The 14,690-nt window shown below is 38.5% G+C and overlaps 1 protein-coding gene across 7 annotated transcripts in view; it reads left to right on the top strand.

Annotated features, from left to right (window-relative positions):
• The window catches only part of LOC121315582 (dystrobrevin beta), a 128,992-nt gene that overhangs the window by 39,277 nt on the left and 75,025 nt on the right, over window positions 1–14,690 (top strand). For all 7 annotated transcript variants that reach the window (XM_041249804.1, XM_041249806.1, XM_041249805.1 and 4 more), the window contains 3 exons: window positions 2,260–2,414; window positions 4,682–4,787; window positions 5,312–5,478. In XM_041249804.1, coding sequence (XP_041105738.1) covers window positions 2,260–2,414; window positions 4,682–4,787; window positions 5,312–5,478 — 428 coding nt within the window. The remainder of the gene's footprint in view (window positions 1–2,259; window positions 2,415–4,681; window positions 4,788–5,311; window positions 5,479–14,690) is intronic.

The following is a 14,690-nucleotide window of genomic DNA, read 5'->3' as shown; positions in this document are numbered from 1 at the left end:
AAAACAAACACATCCCCATGGTGGGGCCCAGTCTCTGATCACAGACTGAACTGTCTGCCGGGGACTTGTTGGTTCAGTTAATCAGAGGTTAAATATTGCCCAGCACTACACTGCAGAGAAGTTGTACAGACAGCAATAAACCATTCTCAATTATTAAAATAAATAACTTCAGTATTCTGTTAGCAAAAATGAAGCAGGAATAAATAAGCAAATACAGTACAGATACTTGTCTAAAACAGTTTACCTGAATCCGATTAAAGCATTTTTATTTGGTTTAAGAGACAAAATATTTGGAAAGTATTGCGACACAATTTCTGTCTAATCCTAGGTGTCCCATATACATAAATTTGTATCTTGTAACCATCTGCCACTAATGCCGGGCTTACACTGCATGATTTATGCTGATCGCGACGAGCTGAGGAGTCGGCGACTAATTTCTTTCTGGGACAAAATGAGGTTGTCGGGGACAAAATGGTAGATAAGTGTGAGAGGGTCTAGGATGCTCCGTTAATGGCTTCTGGGATTTCTTGACGCTCTTACAACATCCCGACAAATTTCTAACATGTCAGAAAACTTTAGTACCCGATAAAGTAATTTGTGAAATGTGTGAAGGGCTACGGGCTGATTTCTTGACGAGTGCAGCCAGCAGCCAATAGGACAAGCTAGCAACAATGGCGACGAAGAGAAACGTTGTGCCCCGCAAGGTGTGGAGCCTCGAAATTAAGGAAAGGATGGTGGAGATGTGGCAGGAATACCCGTGTCTCTTTGACATGTGACATTTCCTATCATGATCGCTCACTGAAGGAACAAAGATGAAGGGAAATTGCTTTGGAACTTCAGGTACCTAGTAAGTAAATAATTGGTATAAATTGTTAACGCCGAAGCAGGTACCGTGTGTGGTAGTGTGTTCAATCATGGTAATCAATTTCTACAGTCACTCGTATTAGATATCCCTTTCAAACCCCTACTGTATGCTTGTGTTGCTAATTTAATCAAAATACGAGGACGAGGGGTGTGCGTCTCTGTGTTTGAGAAATTGAGAGAATGTAGATTACGTTGTTGCATATTTAAACTTATGACAAACTTGTAGTAGCCTACTATTAAAGTTGTATTGAAGTCTGTTCAAAAGCGCAACACTCGCTCATAGTACAAAATATTTACATGGTTTAAAAGACTTCAAATTATTCATAAGAATTTGGTATTCTGATGAAGATCGCTTGACGGCCAATCTCCCACGCCAATCTTTTAATCTAATAAATATTTTGTACTACGAGCAACTGTTGCGCTTTTTGAACAGATTAGATTTTATTAGTATGAAATTAGCAATACACAGTCCTATTATACACACATAGTACTAATCAGGTGCTAAAACGTAACAAAAACTGTAAAATACAGGATGCTCATGTCGAAATCACAAATGTATTTGTCAGTTTATTTAATTTATATCACCCTCATACAAGTAGTACAATGTATTTCATATTACATTCCAGTGTTGCCTCACCTCGGGCTCTCCCTGTAAAACCATCAGTCCGTACTGGCCACGTCTATTAAGCCATTTCCTCGTCCAAATGGATCTTCTCTGCGTTTTCTTCTGTGCAAAACAATGCACTGACAACAGCGATCGCCTCCTCGCTCGAGTCTGTGATTCTTCCGAATGATGTCTATGATTCTGCAATGGAAATAGGCGCAGTCTGTGACGAGATATCTCTGCAGTGTGTGTGTGTAGCTTGCAGTCCCCGATCTACAGTGAGAAATCGTAGCTCCATCGGTAAGTGTGAGTGGCAAAAATCGTGCAGTGTAAGCCCGGCTTGAGATCGAGTTGAACCACACTCTGCAACTGTTTCCATCAACAGAATAATTAAATCTGCTCATGGATATGTATGCCTCAAAACACAGAAATGTATTGCGACCCAATCATTGTGTCTTAAAAAGGCATAATGCAATGTATTATTCAGTTCAGAGTTAAGTGCGTCATTTGCACATGGGTGCTTGGTATCAGACAGACTGCTCTGGAGCAAATTCTCTGTATTCTATTCTATTTCAAATCTGATTCTATTTCAAATCACTTGTGTCTTTTTGCTCGTGGTGGAAACAAATAGAACAGATTTCAGATCACTTTCAGCTCTGTCTCAGTGGCAAATGGAAAACCAGGTACTGGTAATGACTTTTATGTGGATTTTAAGAGAAAGAACTAGATAATATAGTCAGCAAGACCTGTTGATAGTTTAACCTTATGTTTGTTTGTTTATTTTTTTTCAGACATATTTTCTCAGATTTCAGACTCTAATGGTATGATGATGTATACAAAGTTTGATCAGTTTTTGCGAGAAATATTAAAGCTCCCGACAGCTGTGTTTGAAGGCCCTTCTTTTGGATACACAGATCATTCAGTTCGAACGTGCTTTCCACAACAGGTAAGAAAAAATCCCCATCTTCTGTATATATACAGTGCCTTGCAAAAGTATTCAGACCCCTGACCAATTCTCTCATATTTTACTGAATTACAAATGGTACATTGAAATTTCGTTCTGTTCGATATTTTATTTTAAAACACCCAAAATCAATTATTGTAAGGTGACATTGGTTTTATGTTGGGAAATATTTTTAAGAAAAATAAAAAACTGAAATATCTTGCTTGCATAAGTATTCAACTCCCACACATTAATATTTGGTAGAGCCACCTTTTGCTGCAATAACAGCTTTAAGTCTTTTGGGGTAAGTATGTACCAGCTTTGCACACAGTGTCGGAGCGATTTTGGCCCATTCTTCTTGCCAGATTTGCTCCAGGTTGTTCAGGTTGGTTGGACGACGCTTGTGGACCGCAATTTTCAAATATTGCCACAGATTCTCAGTTGGATTGAGATCAGGACTTTGACTGGGCCACTGTAGGACATTCACCTTTTTGTTCTTGAGCCACTCCAATGTTGCTTTGGCCTTGTTCTTGGGATCATTGTCCTGCTGAAAGGTGAATTTCCTCCCAAGCTTCAGTTTTTTAGCAGACTGAAGCAGATTCTCTTGCAGTATTTTCCTGTATTTTGATCCACCCATTCTTCCTTCAGTTGTAACAAGATGCCCAGTCCCTGCTGATGAGAAGCATCCCCACAGCATGATGCTGCCACCACCATACTTCACTGTAGGGATGGTGTGTCTTGAGGCATGGGCATTGTTAGGTTTGCGCCACACATAGCGCTTTGAGTTTTGGCCAAAAAGCTCTATCTTGGTCTCATCTGACCACAAAACCGTTTCCCACATCGCAGCTGGGTCACTGTCATGCTTTCTGGCAAACTTCAGACGTGCTTTCAGATGGTACTTTTTGAGTAACGGCTTCTTTCTTGCCACCCTCCCATACAGGCCAGTGTTATGCAGAGCTCTTGATATGGTTGACTGGTGCACCATTACTCCACTCCCAGCCACTGAACTCTGTAGCTCCTTCAAGGTGATTGTTGGCCTCTCTGTGGCTTCTCTCACAAGTCTCCTTCTTGTTTGAGTGCTGAGTTTTGAGGGACAGCCTTTTCTTGGCAGTGCCTGGGTGGTGTGATGCAGCTTCCACTTCCTGATTATTGATCCAACTGTGCTCACTGGGATATCCAAACACTTGGATATTATTTTGTACCCTTTCCCTAATCTATGCATTTGTATTACTTTATCTCTAACTTCTGTAGAATGCTCTTTGGTCTTCATTTTCCTTCAGATTCACAGCCTTACCAATGATCCTTCAACAGTGGGGTTTTTATCCAGAAAATGTGACGGCAACTTTAATGGTTCACAGGTGGAGGCCAACGGTAAGGTAATTGTGTCCTCGTTATGGCAATTTCTTTCATCGGTGCAAACTGGGAGCTTCCACAGCACAGGGGTTGAATACTTATGCAAGCAAGATATTTCAGTTTTTTATTTTTCTTAAAAATATTTCCCAACATAAAACCAATGTCACTTTACAATAATTGATTCTGAATTTCAGTGTTTAAAAATAAAATATCAAACAGAACCAAATTTCAATGTACCATTTGTAATTCGGTAATATGAGAGAATTGGTCAGGGGTCTGAATACTTTTGCAAGACACTGTATATGTGTGTGTGTATATATATATATATATATATATATATATATATATATATAATATAATTTATTTTTTACTATGGCTTTATATGGAATTTGTGACCTTGTTGACTCTAGATCAGACATTCAATATAAAGCCTTACTAAAACCCTGTGCAGTGGAATTTGAGAGTTCCGTTCAGCCCTCCAGTCACAATTCAGGGTTCTTCCAGGTGCATGTGCTAGGCAGCATCCATCACGTGCTGCTACCTATAGCCAATCCTATTAGAGCTTACGTTGCTGGAAACAACAGAAGCAGACATGATTTCAAGGGAGGTTTGTTTGGAGATTAATACAAGAGTTTTTACTGTCCTAGCAGATTGTTGTTCATTTGCTTTTGGCATCACCAGATACCCCTCCTTTGTTTTTTTGTTTTTTCAATAAGCCAGTCTGTTTGTGGACTATATATCTATTGACTTGTGGCACAGTATTGCAGTCCTCTCTATAATGCCACTGTTAAATCTAGGTCTTCACTTTGGATAAACTGGACAAGACACCTTAAGATTGTGCAAGTCGTTCATATTTTATTTATTTGTGTATTTATTACAAAACTGGGTTATAATCTCTTTTTTTGGGTTTGTTTCAGAAAAAGATTGTGCTGAATGTGTTTTTAGATGCATTAATGGCTGACCCACCTCCGCAGTGTCTGGTCTGGCTACCTCTCATGCATCGACTGGCCAATGTGGAGAATGGTAAACTGCATTTCTGTTCTTATGAATCATTAAGCCTCTCTTGGTTAATCAAAATGCCTGTTATTCAGAAAAAAAAATATGTTTCTAAGTTTGTCAGATAAAGCCATCTTTTGCAAAAAACATCTTATAGACAAAACTTCTACAAGACATCTTTTTTCAAAGTAAAAATACTGTTCCTGAGTCATTGATAACACTCGGACATACATTATTTCCCTGGTAACTTTTATACATCACTTCAAATCACTGGCATTCACTAAATCTATAGAGCAACCATATTAAGTTGGGAAAACAGACATTATCCTAGTGGTTGAAGTCCAAGTACAGTATAAACATTATTTATTTATGAAAATTGCAAGAGAAAAGTTTAATTTTGCTACGAGCTATGTTTTGAACAGATTTTCTGTATCTCGATTTATGTACAGCAATATTGCCGTAATAAAAGGAAATCTACATCATTCTGATCTTTTGATTTTCATGTAGAAGGCCTGGTTATGAAATCTTACCCCTGTTTTGCTTATTTTCAGTCTTCCATCCTGTGGAATGTTCATATTGTCGTAATGAAAGCATGATGGGATTTAGGTACCGATGCCAACAATGCCACAGTTACCAGCTCTGCCAGAACTGCTTTTGGCGAGGTCATGCCAGCGGCACCCACAGCAACCAACATCAGATGAAGGAACATTCTTCTTGGGTATGCAACATTCTTTTGCATCGAATGCAAATTATAAAACCCAGAGTCTCCATCCAGATGTTTCCACGAACCCAACCTAGAGCATTATATATATTTGTTTTATAATGAATTATGGTGTATAGTTGTTTTTGTTTTAGTTTTTTAAACCAGTTATACATTGATTCCAGAACCGTGCCTCGTAACTTGATCCTCTCCATTTGAAACTCGAAAGCTTCTGGACAGAAGATGAATTACTGTATATTGTGATACTAATTCATACATTGTTTTGCTCTAGTAAAATATAGTAATATATACATAGTCTAGTGCCTCATTTCCACTGCGGGCCATTGCTGGCCCTGGCCAAGAAAAGTGAGTTTCGGTGCTTTTTCCAAACATGGCCAAGCTTGGAAGTCCTTGTCCAGAGTCAAAAGGTCACTCTGTGATTGGGGGGTAATATTGTGCTGTGTGTTAAAGAAACCCGTAGCAGAACTACGTTCACAAAAAAAAAAAAATACAGGCTGAGTGACGGATTCTGCAAGTGAAAGAATATTCGGCGCTATTTTTATTTTTGCTCCAAATACAATTTTAGACAGCTTTCTCAAGATCCAGTTGTCTGAACCCTGTAAAGATAGCAATGATGATTTAATTCCACGTTGTATTGCATGTGTGGTAAATTTTATTTTTGCTGTCAGTTTGTGTGTTTGCTTAAAAAAAAAAAAATAAAAAATCCTCTACAGCCACTGCAATAATGAATAAAGCTCGAAATGTGTGGCTGTGTTCCTCTGTCGGCTTCTTATCTAGCACACGTGATGATGTAGTTCCCTCGGGTAATAAATAGTAAACCAGACCAGAGAAAGCATCCGAAACCGTCCAGGGTTGATATGGCTAGCACTGGAAACACCCTTTTGTAGGATCGACAGTGGAAACGGGTAAAAGAATGGGAGCTCGTAGATATTATATTCATAAGAGTAGTGAAGTTCAAAGTAATAGAAGTTGATACAATGATAGCTGTTCGATGCATCTAATTTTCAAGATAACAGGTAAAAACTTTAACAAACATATGTTAAATAACTTTAAAAAAATGTTTTCAGATGAAGAAATTCATCTTGCTCTTCAGAAGTACATTGACTACTGTAATAAACCATATGCAGGTTAATATAGATCTCATAGGTTGTAGGGTAATTTGTGAAAATTACAACTTGATAACAGGACCATTGCTTAGTTCATGCTGGTATGTGTAAGTAGTGTATTTCTGGAACATTAGTACTGTTTAGAACAGCCTAAACAGCCTGTGCATGTTAGTGAAGGTATGTATTACCAGCCATCCTGTCTGTAATGTGTGCTATGTTGTTTGTCATGATTATAAAAGACTACCCAGCTGTTTTATACTCCCACATGAAATCTTACACAGATGAATCTGCTCTATTCAAGGTCCCAAAGCTGCCACACACTCTGAATGCATTGTGAATCAAGATAACTGGAGCTGCTGCCTACTGTTTAAAAGCAAACATAGCAGATGGTATACTGATTATGTGTTTGGTGATGCAAGTTCAACACTTTAATTTGCTTTGGTGTTCCATCGTACTTTTTACAAATCTTTTTAACCCCTTCATTGAACTGTCCCAGATGTCGTACTGTTAGAATATAGTCTCAGTAGCATCATTGGACCTTTAAATTATGTACTTTCAAAAGAGTTATAAAGTGCCAGTGATGTGTGTAAGATACTATTTTTCAAAAAAATGTTTGTGACACATTGTATAAGACAGGGGTGCCCAAATATTATGTACCTTTTTCAAGTGCATTTATTTGTGTTAGCCATTTCAATATTTCATCTTAGAACATAAGAATGTTTACAAACGAGAGGAGACCATTCGGCCCATCTTGCTGATTTGGTTGTTAGTAGCTTATTGTTCCCAGAATCTCATCAAGCAGCTTCTTCAAAGATTAAAGGGTGTCAGCTTCAACAACATTACTGGAGACTCCCACAATTCTCTGTGTAAAAAAAGTACCTCCTATTTTCTGTTCTGAGTGCCCATTTATCTAATCTCCATTTGTGACCCCTGGTTCTTGTTTCTTTTCTCAGTTTGAAAAAGTCCCTTAAGTTGACATTGTCAATACCTTTTAGAATTTTGAATGCTTGAATCAGATCCTGTGTAGTCTTCTTTGTTCAAGATTGAATAGATTCAATTCTTTTAGCCTGTCTGCATATAACATGCCTTTTAAACCCGGAATAATTCTGGTCGCTCTTCTTTGCACTCTTTCTAGAGCAGCGCTATCCTTTTTGTAGCGAGGTGACCAGAGCTGAACACAATATTCTAGATGAGATCTTACTAATGCATTGTACAGTTTTAAAATTACTTCCGTTGATTTTAAATTCAACACTTTTCACTATATGTCCAAGCATTTTGTTGGCCTTTTTATAGCTTCATCACATTTCTGAGTCAACATAAACTCCTAGGCTTTTTTCATAGATTCCTTCTTCAATTTCAGTACCTTCCATATGGTATTTCTAATGCACATTTGTGTTGCCTGCGTGCAGTACCTTACACTTTTCTTTATTAAATGTCATTTGCCATGTGTCTGCCCAATTCCGAATGCTGTCTAGATCATTTTGAATGACCTTTGCTGCTGCAATGGTGTTTGCCTCTCAGCCTATTTTTGTGTTGTGTGACAATTTAACAAGTTTGCTTACTATACCAGAATCTAAGTCCTTAATGTAGATTAGCGTAGTACATTACAAATTTAATAAATGTAAACCATTTCTTAGTATTTAGTCCCTCTGTCAGTAACTTGTAAAAACATTAACTGAAGGCATTACCATTTGTTCCTGTTGCCAGTGACAACAATAACGCTCAATTCAATAAATTATCAAACTGTATTACTATTGTTGATTTAAGTCAATTTAATACATAAATGCATGTGTGTGTGTGTGTGTGTATATACACACACACACACAGTGCCAATAGAAAGTCTACACCCCCTTGAACTTCTTTCACATTTAGTTGTGTCAGTGCCTCAGAGTTTCATGCATTTTTTTTTCCACTTATCTACACACCACACTCCACATTTAAAGGGGAAAAAGTCTTTATTGAGAAAAAAATTATATATTAAAAATGAAAAACTGAAAGATCATAATTATATAAGTCTCCACCCCCGTGACTTTATATTGGTGGGAAGCACCTTTGGCAGCAATTACAGCTGTGAGTCTGTTGGGATATGTATCTGCAAACTTTGCACACCTAGATTTGGCAATATTTGACCATTCTTCTTTACAGAACTGTTCCTGCTGTGTCAGGTTCCTTCGGGAGCGTTGATGGACAGCAATCTTAGTCATGCCACAAATTTTCGATTGGATTTAGGTCGGGGTTCTGACTGGGCCACTCACATTTACCTTTTTGTTCCTTAGCCACTCCAATGTAGCTTTGGCTGTGTGCTTTGGGTCGTTCTCATGCTGAAAGGTGAACTTCCGTCTGAGTTTCAGCTTTCTTGCAGAGGGCAGCAGGTTTTCCACAAGGACTTCTCTGTACTTTCATTTTCCCTTCTATCCTGACAAGTGCCCCAGTTCCTGCCGATGAGAAACATCCCCATAACATGATGCTGCCGCCACCATGCTTCACAGTAGGGATGGTGTTCTTTGGGTGATGCGCTGTGTTGGGTTTGCACTAAACATAACGCTTTGCATTTAAGCCAAAAAGTTCCATTTTAGTTTCGTCAGACCACAAACTTTGCCATATGGCTACAGAATCTCCTGAGTGTTTTTTTTTTTTTTTGTATACTTCAAGTGGGATTCAAAGTGGGCTTTCTTGAGTAATGGCTTCCTTCCACTTTCATCAGTTTCCACAGGATTCGTATAACTCCAGAAGCGCTCTTGTGTACTCTGTATGGAACTCCATTAGGCCCTAAAGATGGTGACACACTTGCTTTTTTCAGTTTGATCTACTTCTTTCCACTTAGGTGCACAGTCCTCCATTTGGTATTCTGGTAGATTGATAGGTGGGATGTCTGCAGGAATTGACATAGGCTCCTGCCTTTTTGAATCTGTATGTGTTTCCTCCAAATATCTCTCCAGCTCAAACTTGGATGATTTTAATGTGCCATTTTTCTCACTGGTTGATACTTTCTTTACAAATTTGAATGGATCTTTATAAAAGTTAGTTCTCGCACGCTCCATCTTTTTGTAGCGTTTCTGTAGGCGCTCAGACCTGCGCAATGTTGCAAGGTTATCTTTTGTGACCCTTTATAACCGATTGAGTCCCTCCTTACTTTGTTAAAGGTTCATCACTAGTTGTATCCATGCAAGTCCTCCTCATGTCTTTGACAGGGGTAGTGATATCCTGCGAACTGTAGTTTGGTTCCTGTCACTGGATCTCATTCTCCCTTGATGAATCTTCAAACCCCTGACCGTTGTCGCCTTGCTCCAGCCGCAGACACAAACCTGGACTCTAGGGGGAATTTCTTAGAAGCCTTGGGCGAGTGTCTCCAGCATCCTGTTTACTTTTGAAAACACAGAGCTGGATACTGCCGACAAGGGTAGCTAACCCTTGCCAGCCCCAGTGGGGTCTACTTCCTCCTGCTTGGTGTCTCTCCATGCTGTCCCTAGGTCTTTCCCTTGTTGTCTGCTGCACTATTCACAGCAATCACTGGACGTATCCAGGTCTTCATGATTTCCATTACAGGAGAGCAAATGGTAATAAATACATATTTTATTTATAATTTACAATTACAGTAACAGTAAATTCAATAAATTGTCAAATTAAATCATTAACACAGTATGTAGGGTGGACTAAAAAGTGTGTTTTTCAGACTACTTTAATCTACAATCGATTAGTGTGAGGCAATGGTTATTCCACATTTCCAGTCAGGTAAGTTGTCTCTAGCTTGGGTTTTGTTATCGCAAATAAACCGTGCTGTACCCACCGCCTCTTCAATAATCAATTGTATCTTAAACTTAAAATGATGTCATTATTTTAGAAAAAATTATTGCTGCGATGTTAGTTCCTTGTAAAGACTGTCCTCCCACCTCTGCTCGCCCACATTTTGATCATATGGTGCATGTTCTGTTTTGTAGTAGTGTTTAACAATGTAGTCTTCTATGACTCAAATGGACTGTTTGTACATAAGACCAGAGAGGTTTGCCCTCCTTCTTAATTGCAAAATGTTTTTCTGTCCATTGGTCTTAAAATGTTCAAAACTTCTCTTGCACTTTTTTCTGCCATTGCTTGTGCGTAGCTGAGTTCACTATCTCATAAACTGGCATGCGCACAGAAACCCTGGTGTCGGTCAGTCATTAGTGTTCATGCGTAGTACGTGAAAAAAAAAAAGTATATTACGTTCCTACATATACCTCTACAGACATCTCTGCTGTATTGTGGGCTACATATAAGGTTCAATAACAGTGATTGAAATAATGCGTTGAAGAGATTTGGTTAAAATAATTCTGGAGAATTGTAAAATGGGGGGGTGGGGGGTTGTTACACACGTGGGTCATTACTGAACAATACTGAGGCAGACACAGAGTATTGGCTGTTGACACGACGCACAGGCGTGCAGATTTAATAAACACAAGTGCTGAAATGAGGATGCGGTGTCACACTAGGGTACCAGCAATGGTAGCCCTAGTGTCACATTTAATAAAGAAAACAAAAAAAGCTCAAAATAAAAGTTTGCTGCACAAGGCGAGCGTTAGTCCCACTAAAAGAAACTCCCCACTGCTGTACATTAACCCTCTCTATACACTATTTGGGATCAACGTCCCCTAAACTAACCTAACCCTGGGCTCCCGGAGTCACAGCCTTCTCATGGCGACTCCTGCCTCTTCACACGGCCTCGGCTGGGCATTTCCTTCATGAGCACCATCTTGCAGTGGAAGGGTTCCATAGTAGTTCATCCTGGGTAGTGGACACTGCCCTGGGTTGTGGTCATGTGCAGGGGTAGATGCTCCTGGGGTTAGTGCAGGCTCTATAGCTTCAGTTCCCATGTTGATAAGAGTGTGCAGCACAATAAACAAAACACAGCAATCTTCTCTCAGCGCCCGTCTGTATGGCTATGGCTGTGCAGTAGCCTCAAGCTGTAGTGCAGATACTTTTTGAGCTCAGTGCAGCTTTCCCGACCCTCACGATCATCTCAGCGCCGGGTGAACCCAGTGCTCAATTAGTTGCTTAGCAACACGTCTCCTGTTGTGCATCCCAGCTGTTTCCCTAAAGGCACACATGCACTCCCAGGAACCAGCGACATGGTCTCCCTATCACAAGAATTAAATGGGAACGCTTAGTTTGTACATGTAACAGATTTCTTGCAATCAGTTGTTCTGTGTTGTAATTGGTTAAAAAGGTATTAGAAGAAAGAACTCCTATCAGGTTGTGTGTTTTGAATCCTATAAAGGCATATTGTGCAGTTTTCCAAATTTAAAGGTAATTTTTCCTACATTTAAAACGAATCCCTTTTCTAAAATATATTATCGTATCTTGTAATGCTAAACAACATAATTAAGACAGGAGTTGTTTAAATATGGTGCTCACGTGAAAAATTGGCGGAAAAGTAGTATATATTGCTAAGCCGATACTATGTAGGATTCTGTACAAATAGGGATGTGGCATAGTTAATTTCTGCAAATATACGCTTTGGTTGTTACAAGGTGAAACAACTTCAATAGTAAATATACATTTTTGACTGTCACTTTCTGTCATAATTCCCATCTTATAGACCCTTGTCATATCACCTAATCATAACTAATACATCATATTTATTATTTACAGGCTTCTGTATAGTTTATACTATTGTCAGAGAACACAGCTGTATACTGTACATTTTATTGTCGCATAATTTAACGTGATCTAACAGCATTGGATTTTGGTGGATTTTTCTTGATTTGTTTTTCCTCTCTAGTTGAAGTGAGAAATCCAGGGCTTCTCAGATTAATGCAAAACCAATCCCCAGATTTAAAAAAATAGATGATGAAGTAGTAGCCTTTAAATAAGAAGACATTCTATTTATTATTATTCATATGGAATGACGAGTGAAGGCAGACCTTTTCAGAAACATACAACAGCTTTATAAATACGATAACAATTGCAGGGTCCAGAATTGCTCACCAGATGGCAGTACAAACTTCCAAATCCTGTACATTGTGTTTTCAGTACTCTGATTTGAGGTTGAAATAATGAAAGTGGACTTAGAATCTGTTGGTACTCCTTGGTGGGTAACTTTAGTGTATATGTATTTGTTAAAACAAAGTATTATTCCCATAAACCCATGCGTGCATGTCACAAACAGAGTACTGTACCAGCATTATCATTTCTACAAAACAACAGTAACCTCTTACTCAGTAGTCTTGATAAGGGGCTTAACAGCAGAAAAAAAAAAAAAAAAAAAATGGTATTTCCTGGCAGCACAAACATATCGTAGCATAGAAGGATGGGATATGTATCATGTTTTACAAAGCCGCGTAATAAAGTAGCATTAAAAAGCTGTATTAAATACATAATGGCCAAAGACAAAAAAAGGCTACCAGAGATGCACGCTTCCCAGGTAGGTAGTACAAATTAAAAGGGTCCCGTTCAAAGAATTTAGTAGCAAATATTGCCATAGCAGCATATCAGAATATATTTTGCCCCTCACTGGTTGAATGTTGTAAATGAAAAAGGTTTTGGGGGTAACAAAAACGTTTTAAGCATACCCAAATTAATTGTTATTTTATACAGTATACTTTTATTTTAATCTTCTTGGGTATGATATTACTGTAAGTTACTGTAATCACAGCTATTTTCTTTCATAGTCTGATAGAAGTTTGTTGGTTTCATTGTGTGTTCCTCTTTTGAACTTTGTAGACAACTACTGTATGTCATCGTCATTAAGCTCTGTAGCTCAGATGGCAAAGCAGAAAATAAAAAAGGTTTTTGCCTTTTTTTTTAAACATTTAAAATTATGCTGGTGGTATACAGCATTGGCTTATATGGTATAAAACGGACGGTGTACATTTTTGTGGGCACATGCAATATAACAGAAAGTAGTACCAAGACACATGTATTTTTTAAAAACACATTCTAATTTGAGTCTGCTATTTCAATAGTACTGACACTAACTGTGTAGTTGACTGCTTCTTATCTTAAAGTACTGGATGATTGTCTTGGCTTTACTGTAGTTAATGAATGTATTTTTTTTTTTTCAACTTAAGGAAGCCCAAATTCTTTGGGTGGTACGATACTGAGGTTGTTTGACTTTTACATTTACCTGACTGCTCAGGGCCTTTCAGGTAATTCACACTTTACAGATAAAGTAGTAACCCAATCACTGCATCCATCTATTAATACGACTGACTGTTTTAAAATCTATTTTTCAGGGTCTTCTGCCTGTTAAGTTTGTAAGTTTGGACGTGACTGGGCAAATTATGAGGCTCATTAAACAGAATAATGGATACAGGAACGGTTCGAAAATGTTAATTTAGCACCTCATCAAATACAACTGGACTGATTGTATCTGAAAAATGAAATGTTTTAAACTGTAGCGTTGTGGCTGCATGACGGTAATTAACAGGACAAACACCTTTTTTTTTTTCTTTTTTAAATACACATATGCTATGGATAAGCTTCCAGTTCTTCTAATATGTTGAAGTAAATGTTCGTTATTCTGTTGTCATGAGCCAAAGCTCCTGAGGGAGCAGCACTAATTATTTTTTCTGCCAAGAAGATGAGACTCTTGCTTGACCTTGAAGCAAGGTTCTTGTCCAGCATGTCTTGGAAAAACAGGCTTCTTTTCAACAACTTCCTTGAACTAAAGCACTTGCTTAACAGCATTCCTAGATGTGCTGCATTTTAATTGACATGAGGATTGGAGCCCTGCATGAAACATTCCATAAAAAATAAAAACATACACTATCTATACAAACTGACCTACTTTTGAGATCATATATCAACCTTAGTAAAGAGGACGCTGAACCCATAGACACTGCAGGATTGTAGCGCTGCACTGTAGAAACACAGTGTGCTGGCATCACATACTTTAATCTTCAAGTCTGACGAATCATGTTCAAATGCTGCATTCCCTTTGAGAGTTGGGCTTTGCTATAGGTAATAATTTTAGACACAGTGCTCTTCCCTTCTCGCCAGGATAAACCAAGCTCTACCACCTCCCATCCCCTCCACATTTCATCTCCCTTCGAGAACTATTAGAATATTATTTTTGATCCAGCAGCACTGGGGGATTTCTTCACTACCCTAAGTTTTCTTTCAAAGTGC

This window comes from Polyodon spathula, chromosome 5, assembly GCF_017654505.1.
Source record: "Polyodon spathula isolate WHYD16114869_AA chromosome 5, ASM1765450v1, whole genome shotgun sequence".
NCBI classification, from domain to species: Eukaryota; Metazoa; Chordata; class Actinopteri; order Acipenseriformes; family Polyodontidae; genus Polyodon; species Polyodon spathula.
Note: the sequence above shows the minus strand (reverse complement) of the source record. Positions and strands in the feature narration are given on the sequence as shown.